Genomic DNA, 13,711 nt, shown 5'->3' on the forward strand with positions numbered 1-13,711 from the left:
TGCTAAAAATGAAGAATGAAGTGAAAGTGAGTAAAATTAGACCTGTTGAAAATGACATGGCTTAGGGGTACCTGTGTGGCTCAGTCAGTTAAATACCTGCCTTTGGCTAGGTCATGATCCCATAGTTTTGGGATTGAGTCCCACATTGGGCTCCCTGCACACTGGGGAGACAGCTCCTCCCTCTTCCTACCACTCCCCCTGCTTGTGCCCTCATCTCTCCCTCTTTCTCTCTCTGTCAAATCAATAAGATCTTGGCTCAGTGGATTAAGCCGCTGCCTTCGGCTCAGGTCATGATCTCAGGGTCCTGGGATCGAGCCCCGCATCGGGCTCTCTGCTCCGCAGGTGAGCCTGTTTCTTCCTCTCTCTTTGCCTGCCTATCTGCCTACTTGTGATCTCCCTCTCTGTCAAATAAATAAATAAAATCTTTAAAAAAAAAAAAATGACGTGGCTTACTTAGAAACCACAACCATGCAGTTTTAATAATTGGGTAGTAGTTTGAGACAAGGGAAATTGCTGAATAGAATAAAATTTGTTTTTCCCCTTCAAATTAAAAAATGAAAGTTATAATTCAGAACCTTCCATCTGTGAAATGTGAAATGCATTGTTTCATATTTATACAATAATTCCTATTGTGGCAGGGCTCATATAATGAGAAACCTGGATTCGAATCCTGACCATAGAGTTGGAACTGTGTGACCTTGGGCTAATTACTCACTAACTGAATTTGTTTAAATGGCTGTTCAATACTTCTTAGGGTGTTAAAGATTAAATAAAATTATTTTTAAAAAATAGCATGGGGAATACCTGAAACATTTTAAGTTTACAATGATTTTATCTTTAAAATTTTATTCTTTTACCCTAATCTGTGTTGGTGTTTGAATTATTAGATATTGTACATATGTTATAGAAACCTAAATATGGAATCTCTAATTTTTAATTAAGACTTCATCGCCTGATTCTTCCAATGAAAATTCCCCGGCAACTCCCCCAGATGAACAAGGTCAAGGTGATGCCCCACCACAGCTTGAAGATGAGGAACCTGCGTTTCCGCATACTGACCTGGCAAAGTTGGATGACATGATCAATAGGCGAGTTTTTGTTTTGTTTTCTTAAAGTGTGCAATACACAGGAAATCCAGCAGTTCTGCAGCATATTAATTAGTAGTAAGAAAAGAGAGTGGGCAGAAATACCACAGTAGCCACATTGCTTCCTTAAAGCCTTAACATCTTAGTGCTTACCAAGTGCTTTGTAACCCATGATCTTAATCAGGGAGTAACAGTGTCAATAAAGGTTTTCAGATTAATGATGATGACCCAAGCTGGTGTGTTTCTGAAGTAGAACCATATATGTGATTTCCCTCTTTCAGAGTTTATGAAGATTTTTTTTCCCTTTTTTTGGTTTGTTGGTTGCTACCGTAGTTGGATGATTTTCTTAATTTTTGCATGGTCCTGAGGTAAGCCAGGTCATTAGAACATTGAGTTCCTCAGAGCCTGCCTCTTGGGAACCCTTGACTAGTCTAAGGCATTTAACTATCTCAGCCCTTTGTTTTTCTTGATCTTCACCTCAGGGGCAAGTTCAGAGTGTAATTTTTTATACTTGTATTGGAAGACTTAGAGTGAAAGTTTAAGCTTGTGTACAGGGGAAGATAAAGATTTAAAGAAGATAAGGAAAGAGTGTGTAGGGGAATCCCCACATGGCTGTGGGCTCAACAAGTGAGTGCTAGGGAGGTGTGACAGATCCCCTCCCCTACCCTAAAAAGGAAAGTAGGAAAATACATACACATATAAGCATTTGCCTTACTAAATTTTCTTGTTTTTCACTTTCTAAAAATCAGTTAACGCTGTTAATTTTATATAATAGAAGGGAAATAGAAACTCCTTATATATTTTTTTTCCAAAGAATTCGGATTACATAAGTAATAAAATGTACTATTAAACATGGAAATACTGTGTTGATAAATTTCTGCAATATCCCTCTGTACACATAGCCCAACAAAAAATTACCTACAATAAGAAGTATGCTCTTCACATTATGTTTACTATCATTTTGTATTGATTTTTTTCTACAGATAGATTTTTACTACATCATTTTGTAACTAGCTTTCCTCACTTCATTTATCTTGAAAATTTTCCTGTTATTTTTAACACAGTTTTTAATAGTATATTTGAAAGAACATATTAAATGTGATTCCAGTAGATGCCTGTAATAATGGTATACAATGAATTGTAGTAAAAAAAAAACAGAAATCCTGTAAAGTTAATGTCCCTCACTATTCTTTCTCTATACAGAACATAGCAAAAGGTTTTACTGTTGCTTTTTCTTTCTGTCTGGTGACTGGAGGTTGTTAGTAAAGGGTGCTTCTTATACAGACTTGAGCACCAAGTTCCATATTAGCAAATTCTCAGGGGAAGAAAAATACAAATTATATTTTAATGTGAATAAAAACAATGACAAAGGTGGTATGCATTTGTTTTTAATAGATTACATAGTCATGGAGCACTTTTTCCTCAAAACCAGTTTTGGGAGCAGTGGGATATAGGGAAGGACAGCCTCAGAGATGGTTGGGCTGTCATTGGGGCCAGAGAAAGCACCACTTGGGTGCACGTTGCATCCTTGTTGGAGGGAGAAGGGTACCTGTGGAAGCAGAGAGACCTGGAGAGCCGCATCTCACTTAACTTTCAGGAAAAATTGACAAATTATGAATTGAAGCAGAATTCTGTTATTTTCCACCTAAATTTTTCTCCTTTGTGAGGAAATGGAAGACCGCCGAGAGGTTCATTATAACAAATTCTGAAATAGCACTTTTCTATGAACTTGAACAGTAGGTATCTATTTAATTGATACTTGATTATTGTAGTTTTATGTTCTATGATATTAAAAAAATTCCCCCCCCCCGCTATCTTTTGTTTGACAGTTCTTTAAAAGAAAATTGTAGAGATGACAGATGGAGCTTAGTTTCACAAAGCAGATATTCTGTCAACCTGGTTGTTTTAATATTTTAATGTTTTTTAATACTAATATTTAATATTTTCATGCTGAGGTAGTTATAATTAGTAACTCATTTATATTGCTTTAGAGTACAACCAATAAACAGCTTTTTATATTATTAAAACTCTTAGGCCTCGATGGGTGGTTCCAGTTTTGCCGAAAGGGGAATTAGAAGTGCTTTTAGAAGCTGCTATTGATCTTAGTAAAAAAGGTAAGTTTAGATGTTCTTAACGCTTTTCATAATATATGCTACTAATAGAGTTTCACTTCATTCCTGAAGACTTCGTTTTCTGTCATAAGCACTTACTGGATATTCCTGGACTAGAACACCTCACAAAGTTTTGTTGTGGCTTATCATATATCTCTGGAGCAAGGGTTCAGAGCCTTTGGACAGCCTTCAGGGCATGTCCGTGAACTCACTGAAGTTCACATAAAATTGGTGTATATTCATTTTTAAACTAAACTGTCTAGTTTACATGTTGATTAATTATTTTAATTAAGAGTTTTTTTCCCCAAAAGATAAAAAGACTTGAAAGATGAGGTCTAGTGTTTTACCTTGTCTAGAAGTGAAAGCTTGATGTTGGAATTGATCATATTTCCTAATTACTTTGGTCTCCTCTAGGTATAGTTGAATTCTCTTAGCAAAGGACAACTATTACAATATTCTCTTCGTTTTTGAGGCATTGGAGATTAAGATAAATGGTAATAAGAATTCAGTTTCTATAATAGGTTAGCCATGGATGTATTCTAACTCTCATTAGGATTATCACAGTTGAAGTTGATTATTATAAAAATTAATCTGCTTAACGTCAGTTTCACTCTGTGGCAAGGGTGATATTTCCTTTGTCTTAGAATAATTACCTTCCTTAAAAAAAAAAAAAAGAATAATTACCTTCCTTCATTTAAAAAAAGTCTCCACACCTTTTTAATCTTGTAAAAATACAGTTCCAGATTGCAGTTACTTACCACCAAATTTCTTGTTTGTTTGCACATTTATTGAGCAAATTTTTGAAGACTTTTATGCCAGGCATGTTCTAGATCCTGACTCTATAATGATATGTAAGAACACGTAATGGTATTTCATTTAATATTCACTGACATTCTCTGGACATGTAGCCTCCCACCCCCATCTTTCTTTTCTGGGACGGTGGCTTATTTTGGGCAAGTTTTTTAAATACAATGCTGAGTTTAAAAGTCCTCTCTTCTGCACAGTTCAGAATCACAGAACACTTTATATACAAATTGAATAACTTTCCACTTTGTCCTCAAACGTTAAAGATTTTCAAGGGGCACCTGGATGACTCAGTTGGTTTAGCGTCTGACTTTTGATTTTGGCTCAGATCACGATCCCAGGGTGGTGAGCTCAAGCCCTGATGAACTCAGGACTCCGCACTGAGTGTGGAATCTGCTTAAGATTCTCTCTCTCTCTCCCTCTGCACCCCTTGTACAACCCTGTGCTAACTCATACTCTAAGACCAAAAAATAATACTTAACAAAAAAGTTTTCTCTGTGTTTGGCCAGGGAGGGCATGTGACTCAGTTGCCTTTCTGAAATCAGATGAAATGAAGCAAAGCTATAAAGAAGCATAGATGTGGGGCAGTGAAAGACACTGAGACAAAACAATTTATCTTACTCAGTGAAACACTTAGGTAGAGTAGTGTAAGGGTATTGGTGTCTAATGGATCATTTACAGCCAAAATAAGATTTTAAAAATAGTTGTGAAACATCATTTTCTAAGTTTTTATTTTCAGAGAGTAAAATGCAATGAAGCATTTAGATTCCCTCTCAGTGGTACTGGTAATCATTTTACATTTAAGGTCTAGTGTCCTAATTTGAAATGTTTTCAATTCACCTTATCAAACCTTGGTTTGATGTACTTTCATACAATTAAGTAGTTTTAAAATTCATTTAAGATTTTGTTTCTGGGGCACCTGGGTGGCTCAGTGGGTTAAGCTGCTGCCTTCGGCTCAGGTCATGATCTCAGGGTCCTGGGATCGAGTCCCACATCGGGGCTCTCTGCTCAGCGGCGAGCCTGCTTCCCTCTCTCTCTCTCTCTCTGCCTGCCTCTCTGTCTACTTGTGGTCTCTCTCTGTCAAATAAATAAATAAAATCTTAAAAAAAAAAAGAGATTTTGTTTCTGAATAAGTTACCTTTTAAGACACATAGAAACTTTGATAATACTTGTCTATTTATCTTTTTGACCTCTTAACAATAGATAATGGTGTAAGTTTTTTCCAAAGCTGGTCTGAACTTCTTAGCTATTAGTGAAGTTTTATTTTTATCATGTAATTGGGCATTTTCAGACAATCAGAAAAATGCTTTCTTTACATTAATTTTTCTTCCCTTTTCTCAGGCCTTGATGTTAAAAGTGAAGCATGTCAGCGATTTTTCCGAGACGGGCTAACAATATCGTTCACTAAAATCCTTACAGATGAGGCAGTGAGTGGCTGGAAGTTTGAAATTCATGTGAGTCTTGCATTTGACTTTAATCAGATTTTCATAGTGATGCCTGCGAATGTTTTCTCAGATATCTGTAAAATATATATTTGGTTGTATATTTGATAAATTAATTGAATTAAAGGGTGTAATACTGAGGCACATAAAATATACTTGTTATAAATAATAATTTCTATCAAAGGAAGCATGATCTTTTGGAGTGTGAGGTTTAGAGTTAGAACTCTCCTGGATTCTCAAATATCTTGTGACCTTAGCCAAGTCACCACGTTTCATTAATTGTGAGATGCACCACAGACTCATTTTATGTACCACTAAGGAAGGAGAACAGCCAAGATGGGCAATCTAGTATCTGGGGCACAAAGGGTCAGTGTAGAGAAACTTAACCATACAGAAAGATGTGAAAGAAACCTGTATGTCTCAAACATGGCATCTTAGAGGGATAAAAAGTCTTCTGAGAATTTAAACAACAGGCCACTATTCAAAGAGTTTTTGGTAATTTGAAATCAAATTACACTTTCAAAACAAAAAAATCCTTAAATGGTCTAAAGTTCATGGTATGCCCAAGTGATTGGCAGAAGCAGACACAGTTTTTCTTTACAACACCTTCAGTTGAAGAAACTACTTTGCATTGATTATAAGATAAAATGAAATTTGAGAGAAAAAGTAAAACATGCATCTTAGATTGATGAAATGCTGTAAGTACTCCAAGTCTCTGTTCCCTATTCCACTCTGGAAATCTGGTCATAAGTAGTGAGGCAGATATTTTTGTGCTCTGTGGACTATTTTTCAAATACAACCATAGCACAAAAATCCCATCATCTTACTAACTTTGTAAGTGAAGAAATGGAAACTTTGGAGATGCTGTCAGACAATAACAAATCTATTCCATCTTGGGTAATTAATATATTGTGTAGATTTTAGAATTTCTGCCTCTTCTGTACAAATTCCAAAGAGGGGGGAAAAAATAGTAATTTGGATCTTGTCTGTAGACACAGGGCAGTGCTTACTTCATTTCATAAGTCGTTGCAAATGGCTTTTTTAAGTAAGTACTATATAAAGGATAGTAAATGTTAATTTTGGCATTTTGGTATATCCGTTTGATCCCAGTATTAAACATTTGATCAGTATAAAAATATGGAGAGATCATAGTTAAAATACAGTTAAGATGGGAAGATACTTCTATTTGGAGTTGGCAATGTTTTGATCTTACAAATGCCCTTTCCTCCTCATATAACAGAGGTGTATTATCAACAATACTCATCGCCTGGTGGAGCTATGTGTGGCCAAGTTGTCCCAAGACTGGTTTCCACTTCTAGAACTTCTCTCCATGGCCTTAAATCCTCATTGCAAATTCCATATCTACAATGGTACACGTCCATGTGAATCTGTTTCCTCAAGTGTTCAGTTGCCTGAAGATGAACTCTTTGCTCGTTCTCCAGACCCTCGATCACCAAAAGTGTGTTGGTTTGTTATTTTCATAATTAATACAGTTTTGCTCTGCCACAGAGCAATAAAAGATCTGACGTCAAAACACAAAATATTTTGCATTATTTTGTGTTTTGGATTCTGTTTTTTTCCCCAGCTTTACTGAAGCATAACTGTCAAAATTGTTTTGAATTGTGTTTTTTTGTTTGTTTCTTTTTTTTTTGTTTTAAAGATTTTATTTATTTGACAGATAGAGATCACAAGCAGGCAGAGAGGCAGACAGAGAGAGAGGAGGAAGCAGGCTCCCCGCCAAGCAGAGAGCTCGATGCGGGGCTCGAACCCAGGATCCTGGGATCATGACCTGAGCTGAAGGCAGAGGCTTTAACCCACTGAGCCATCCAGGCGCCCCTGTTTGTTTGTTTCTTTTTTCTTTCTTTCTTTTAGCTTTCTCCATGTAGTTAGTTCCCATTGTCTTATGCTCAGCCCTTTGGGAAATAGTCATAAATTAGGTTATATGAAGCACGCCATAATTTTCCTCATTAATAAGAATAGAATAGGAGGGGACTTTGACCCAAGGCCATGATCACTGACATTCTAATGTTTTGACTTCAGGATCAAGTATATATCCTACAAATGCCTGATAATGTGGCATTAAAGTAAAATTCTAAAAATTCTAAATGAAAGCAAAATAGTAATGAAATATATATGTGTGTGTGTGTGTGTATGTACACACACATCAGTGTAAAAGTTCTCGAATGTAAATTATCTATATTGGCATAAATAGTATTCAGAATAAAAAATCTAAACTGTTCATCTTTTAATAAATATTAGATAATATATAGTTTTTAATCTTCAGAATTTAGGGAGAGTTTTTATTTCAGTTTTTTAAGATTTTTATTTATTTGAGAGGAAGAGTGAGCAAGAGAGAGCACAAGCAGAAAGAGGGAGAAGCAGACTCCCCACTGAGAGCCCAACCCAGGGCTCAATCCCGGGACTCTAGGTTTGTGACCTGAGCTGAAGGCATATGCTTAACCAGCTGAGCCACCCAGGTGCACCTTTAGGGAGACTTTTTAATATTGTGGGCCTTATAAAAAGGAAAACCCAGCCAGGAAAATTTGAATTTATGCATAAAACTTTAGGTTTATTCTTTTAAAAGTGGAAATTCTCAAAATGTGTTAAACGATACGTTATAGCTGAAAACAAAGGAAGATTAGCTTTAGACTTTTTAAAAAAAATTTTGTGCACATATATGTATACATAACTATTGAGTATATTGGGCTGTTAGTCTCATTCCAGTTACTTGAGAAAATGGAAATACAGAATTGCTGAATGCCATAAGGGACTGGGAATTAAAATGCTCAGATTTTTAATTGTTTTGAATTAGCTTCTTAAGACCAAAGAAAAGTGTAGGAAAATACTATAATGAACTTACATAGAAAAGCGTTGTTCATTTAGTGGAGAATTTAATTGATTTCAACATAAAATCCTATCAAAACTACCTTTAGCTTACATATTGTCTGTTTGAAAGCAGTTACCTTATACTTCCATTTTCCCTTTGTCCTAGACATGTTTTTTTTTGTTTTTGAGTAGCTGTAGAAGTTATTTTTGCTTAAGGACTTAGTAGCAAAATTACTTTTTTTTCTCCCCTTGGTTTTCCCTCAGTGGACTCTGAAATGTGGTCTTTTAGAAGAAACCAAAGTGTAAAAGGTTGTCTTGGGTACATAAATTTTTAGATACATTTGATTCTAGATCTGTATATAATCTCTTGATTTGTTTCTAAGTTTTTACATGTAAGCATGCTTTAACGCCACACACCATTGGCTATTTCAGTTGCATTGTACCATTAGTTACTGCTGTCCCTTAGGGAACAGTTTGAAAGACGATCACTGCATTGTGTTTACCTCTAAGCTGAGAACTGGGGCACTCATGTGAGCCAGCAAAAGCATCAACCAGTATGTTCTAGTTAAGAGCAACAGATATAATACCAGTGGTTAGCTTTTAATTAATAGTTTGCTCTCAGGCTTTCAGATTATTGTATTTATAGGGAACGTTTAATAATTTACAACTACAGTAAAAAATGAATTTAAGGGGCACCTGGGTGGCTCAGTGGGTTAAGCGTATGCCTTCGGCTCAGGTCATAATCCCAGGGTACTAGGATGGAGCCCTGCCTTGGGCTCCCTGCTTGGCAGAGAACCTGCTTCTCCCTCTCCCTCTGTCTGCTGTTCTTGCCTACTTGGGCTCTCTATCTTTCCATCAAATGAATAAATAAATAAAATCTTTACTTTTAAAAATGAATTCAAATATTATCATAGGTTACCAAATATCCTTTTCTTATTTTTCAAAGAGTTTTTTTTTTTATCCCCCTAAACTTTAAAAAATAACTTTCAGATAATAATATATTCTATAATGGCATCTCTGAAATAGAAACATGGCTTCTAATTCCTGTTCACCAGCTCTTTTCTTTTGGTAAAACCAGCTGTGCCCTACTGATCTGATCTGTACTGCTGCTTATGCTTTTTTCTCACAGACAGGATTACTGTGAATAATATGTAATATTTTATTTCAAAGATGATTTTACATAATTTTCTTCTATTGAATTTCCTATTTCTGGTTTGTTTCAATCAAGAAATTACTTCAGATGGTGTTTTTTTCCTTAAAAGTAGGAAGTCAGTCTTTTTCTTTAACTCTATTACAGGGTTGGCTGGTGGATCTTCTCAACAAGTTCGGCACTTTGAATGGGTTCCAGATTTTGCATGATCGTTTTATTAATGGATCAGCATTAAATGTTCAAATAATTGCAGCCCTTATAAAGTAAGTTATGTTTTCAGATGAATCTTCAGTGTGTTCTAGGAATTGCTACTTAATTCCTTGGTAAAAATTTTCTTTTTTCAAGTATGGTTTCCTCTTTAACTGATAACTTGGATTTTTTTAAAAGTAATGTAAGTAAGTCTGAGTTTAGTCCTAGTTGATTGTAAGAAAGTGAGTATTACAAGAGTTTTTTTTGTCTTTCTTCTTTCAGACCATTTGGGCAATGCTATGAGTTTCTCACTCTTCATACAGTGAAAAAGTACTTTCTTCCAGTAATAGAAATGGTTCCACAGTTTTTAGAAAACTTAACTGATGAAGAGCTGAAAAAAGAAGCAAAGAATGAAGCCAAAAATGATGCCCTTTCAATGATTATTAAATCTTTGAAGAATTTGGCTTCAAGGGTTCCAGGACAAGAAGAAACTGTAAAAAATTTAGAAATATTTAGGTTAAAAATGATACTTAGGTAAGATGTTTTCCTCTTGAAATAAACTGTGAATATTTAGAATCCTATTTAACACTGAATTTCTCTTCTAGATTACTGCAAATTTCGTCTTTCAATGGAAAGATGAATGCACTGAATGAAGTTAATAAGGTGATATCTAGTGTGTCTTACTACACTCATCGACATGGTAACCCTGAGGAGGAAGAGTGGCTCACAGCTGAACGAATGGCAGTAAGTCCTTTGGTTCTTCTTTCATGAGTAAAAATCTTCCTAAGGCAAAAATTAGAATGGCTTTGCTTATTAATGTAGTAATAATAACATTTTAAAGAAAACCTTGAGACTGGGAGGTGTTGAGACTGATTTATGACTCTTAATCCTCAGAACTTTTTGTAATAACATAGCTAATTTGGTAGTGATATAGGTAGCTTCGCACATCTTTGATAAACTTAGTGCTGAATGTAGGTATTCCAAAGTAATTATAAGCTTGTTGGGAGGGTTTGGTTGAAGTGGAGTAGATAAAGGTTATCTTGGGGATAGATTGGATAGTATCTGGTACCTGATGAATGAAGTGGCCTATTGTTCATTTCACTGATGCCACTTACAGATCTCAAAACAGGAAAAACAATTACTGGAATAAGGCATACATGAATTAATGTTTTATTATTTTAAGAACCTCACTTAAGCACTTCTGTTCATACTATTCTAACGTGGAATGTTTAGGAAACTTTACCATAGATCCTGCTTTTTTTTTTTTTTTTTTTTTTTTTGGGAAGATGTCATTTATTTTAGAGAGCTACACAAGTGGGGGTAGGGGCAGAAGGAGAAAGAGCGAAGGAGAGGGAGACTATCTCCAGCAGACTCCCCAATGAGTGTAGAGCCTGGTGTGGGGATCAGTCCCACAATCCATAAGATCATGACCTGAGCCAAGACCTAGCTGAGCCACCCATGCGCCCCTTACCATAGATACTTCTCTATTTTGTATTTTTAAAATACGTAAGTATGCCACTTAAAAAATATTGGAGGAATAACTTAGTGCATAGTGTCTGACGGTACTGAACAGACATCTGTAACAGAACTGACCTTGCTCTCATGGCAGCCTCAGTTTAATAGGGGAAACAACGATTAGGATGTGATAAAGAGTATGTGGAAGATGCATAGACATTGGCCCTGTGTTAGGGGTTAGGTGTTAAACATCTGATTTTGTATATGTGATTTGTGTCTCTAGTTTGTTGGGAGGCCGAACACTGCTTCTCAGAGTATGGTCTGTGGTTGGCTTCTGGTCCTTGAACCATTGCCAGTGCTAGAGGAGTACAGAAAATGGCATCAAGTGTTTAGAAACTTCTGTAGCAATTTGACATTGCCACATACTGCCTGTGTTTTACAAACGTACCTGTAACAGATTAGAAATAAAAATGGACCTTTACCACCTGAGAAGTGTGCTTATCCAGCACATTTGGGGGCTTAATACTTTATTATTCTCATTAAGTTGAATACTGTAAAATTACACAATATGGGCTGTTACCTTTTTGTATCATGAGTCAGTTTTCTTCTATCGGTATAGAAAATAAATGCCAGTCAGCAACATAGCGTAGTGTTACAGAAACACAGGCTTGGGAAGCATGTAGCCTTATTTTCAGTTCCACTTCTAACACTTCTGAGCCTGTTTACTCTTCCATAATAGGATAATATTTCCCTCATTGGGATTGTTTGGAAGATTAAAGTGCTACTGGATAAGCAGTAGTAGCATAATTGGTTAATAAATCAAAAAATTAAAAGGGCATGTTTTCACCAAAATCACAACCAGTGTAAGGAAACCAAAGATCTTGAAATGGATCTTGTTGCCCACTCTGTCTAAACCATGGTGCTTGCTGTACTTAAATAACACCTTTATGTGTAAGTGCTGGAGTAGAATCTTCTTTTTTTTTTTTTTAAGATTTTATTTATTTGACAGAGAGACAGTGAGAGAGGAACTCGAGCAAGGAGAGTGGGAGAGGGAGAAGCAGGCTTCCCACGGAGCAAGGAACCCAATGTGGGGCTCAATCCCAGAACCCGGGGATCATAACCTGAGCCAAAGGCAGATGATTAATGACTGAGCCACCCAGGCACTCCTGGAGTAGAATCTTTTTCATAATTGCACTATTTCTGATTCATGGAAACATTTCTGTATGTGCAAAATTAAGTTCTGTGAAATTACTGGTTTTTTTCATTGTTGGAATTAAAACAGCACATAAACCTATTACATTAGTCTATTTGTTTTTTTTAAATTCCTACTAATGTTTAAAGTGTGAATGATATTTCATACATGTTTTTTAAAAAGCTCCTGTGTTTTAGTTTCTTCTTTAAAAGAATTTTTTGAATTATGTTTAGGAATGGATACAGCAGAACAATATCTTATCCATAGTATTGCGAGACAGTCTGCATCAACCACAGTATGTAGAAAAGCTAGAGAAGATTCTTCGTTTTGTCATTAAAGAAAAAGCTCTGACTTTACAAGATCTTGATAATATCTGGGCGGCACAGGTAAGAAGTTTCAGATGGTGACTCTTTGCTTTTTACAAGAAAGATATTAAAAACTAAATAGTAGTTGTGAAACAGGATGAACGCTTATATTGTTTGACTTCTGGTACATTTAAATGCTCATGATTTATAGAAATCTTAGCAAGAATCTTTTCAAAATAGCCAGTAATACATATTTTTAAAGATTTGTGAAAGAAAAAAGATCTATGTAGTTAATTTTGGAGAGAGCATGGGGAAGGACAGAGCAAGAGGGAAAAAGAGTCTTAAGCAGACTCCATGCTGAGTGCAGAGCCCGACACAGGGCTCAACCTCAACCTGAGCCGAAACCAGGAGTCGGATGCTTAACCGACTGTGCCATCTAGGCACCCCAAAACAGCTAATAATATTTTAAATATATTCATCAGTTGCATATGTTTGGTACAGGTTAGCAATTTGTAGGGGTTTTTTGTTTTGTTTTTTAGTATTCATTACAAATTTTTGACCGAAGTATTTTATTCACACAGTGTTCTATTAGTTTCTTCTTAAACTTAATTCAAAAAAAAAACTTCAGTGTCAGTAGAGTTAAATCACTAGATTTATTTATGTAGATTTGTAATAATCCAAAGGATTTATAGCTTTTCTGAAAGAAAAGTAAAATTTTTGGTTTCAGAGCTAGAAACTAGGTGATTCCTTTGATTACCTCAATGTCAGATTTCTACTGGGATCACTTGGAAGTATTGTTGAGTTTTAGATTACAAGCTTCATGTTTTGAGTCTGTAGAAGCCAAGGAAACACTCAGTTTTCCTTTTGAGTGCTTAAGGTTCCAGTTTTGGAACAGTACCATTGGTGTGCCTTATTGTTCTCCTACTTGCAGTGTTAAAATTGGCCCGTTTAAATTCAGTAAATTCGGATAAAGGCTCACAAGAATTCCCAAGTACACATTAACCATGTATATCAAGGAATTAATTTGTCAGGTTTTAAAGGCCAGTTCTAAAGCATTTTTTAAATGTATGAATTTTGTTATGTTCTACCTTTAGATGAAGCTGGTAAGAATAGTTTAATTAATAGCTGTCAGCAGTCAATATACACAACTTT

General features: G+C 35.7%; 1 protein-coding gene across 6 annotated transcripts in view; it reads left to right on the forward strand.

Annotated features, from left to right (window-relative positions):
- Nucleotides 1-13,711, forward strand: part of USP9X (ubiquitin specific peptidase 9 X-linked) — a 161,484-nt gene that overhangs the window by 65,226 nt on the left and 82,547 nt on the right. For all 6 annotated transcript variants that reach the window (XM_045994871.1, XM_045994872.1, XM_045994870.1 and 3 more), the window contains 8 exons: nucleotides 943-1,088; nucleotides 3,120-3,199; nucleotides 5,342-5,454; nucleotides 6,683-6,901; nucleotides 9,566-9,681; nucleotides 9,890-10,141; nucleotides 10,213-10,351; nucleotides 12,488-12,640. In XM_045994871.1, coding sequence (XP_045850827.1) covers nucleotides 943-1,088; nucleotides 3,120-3,199; nucleotides 5,342-5,454; nucleotides 6,683-6,901; nucleotides 9,566-9,681; nucleotides 9,890-10,141; nucleotides 10,213-10,351; nucleotides 12,488-12,640 — 1,218 coding nt within the window. The remainder of the gene's footprint in view (nucleotides 1-942; nucleotides 1,089-3,119; nucleotides 3,200-5,341; nucleotides 5,455-6,682; nucleotides 6,902-9,565; nucleotides 9,682-9,889; nucleotides 10,142-10,212; nucleotides 10,352-12,487; nucleotides 12,641-13,711) is intronic.

The sequence above is a fragment of the Meles meles genome, chromosome X (genome assembly GCF_922984935.1).
Source record: "Meles meles chromosome X, mMelMel3.1 paternal haplotype, whole genome shotgun sequence".
Lineage (NCBI taxonomy): Eukaryota > Metazoa > Chordata > Mammalia > Carnivora > Mustelidae > Meles > Meles meles.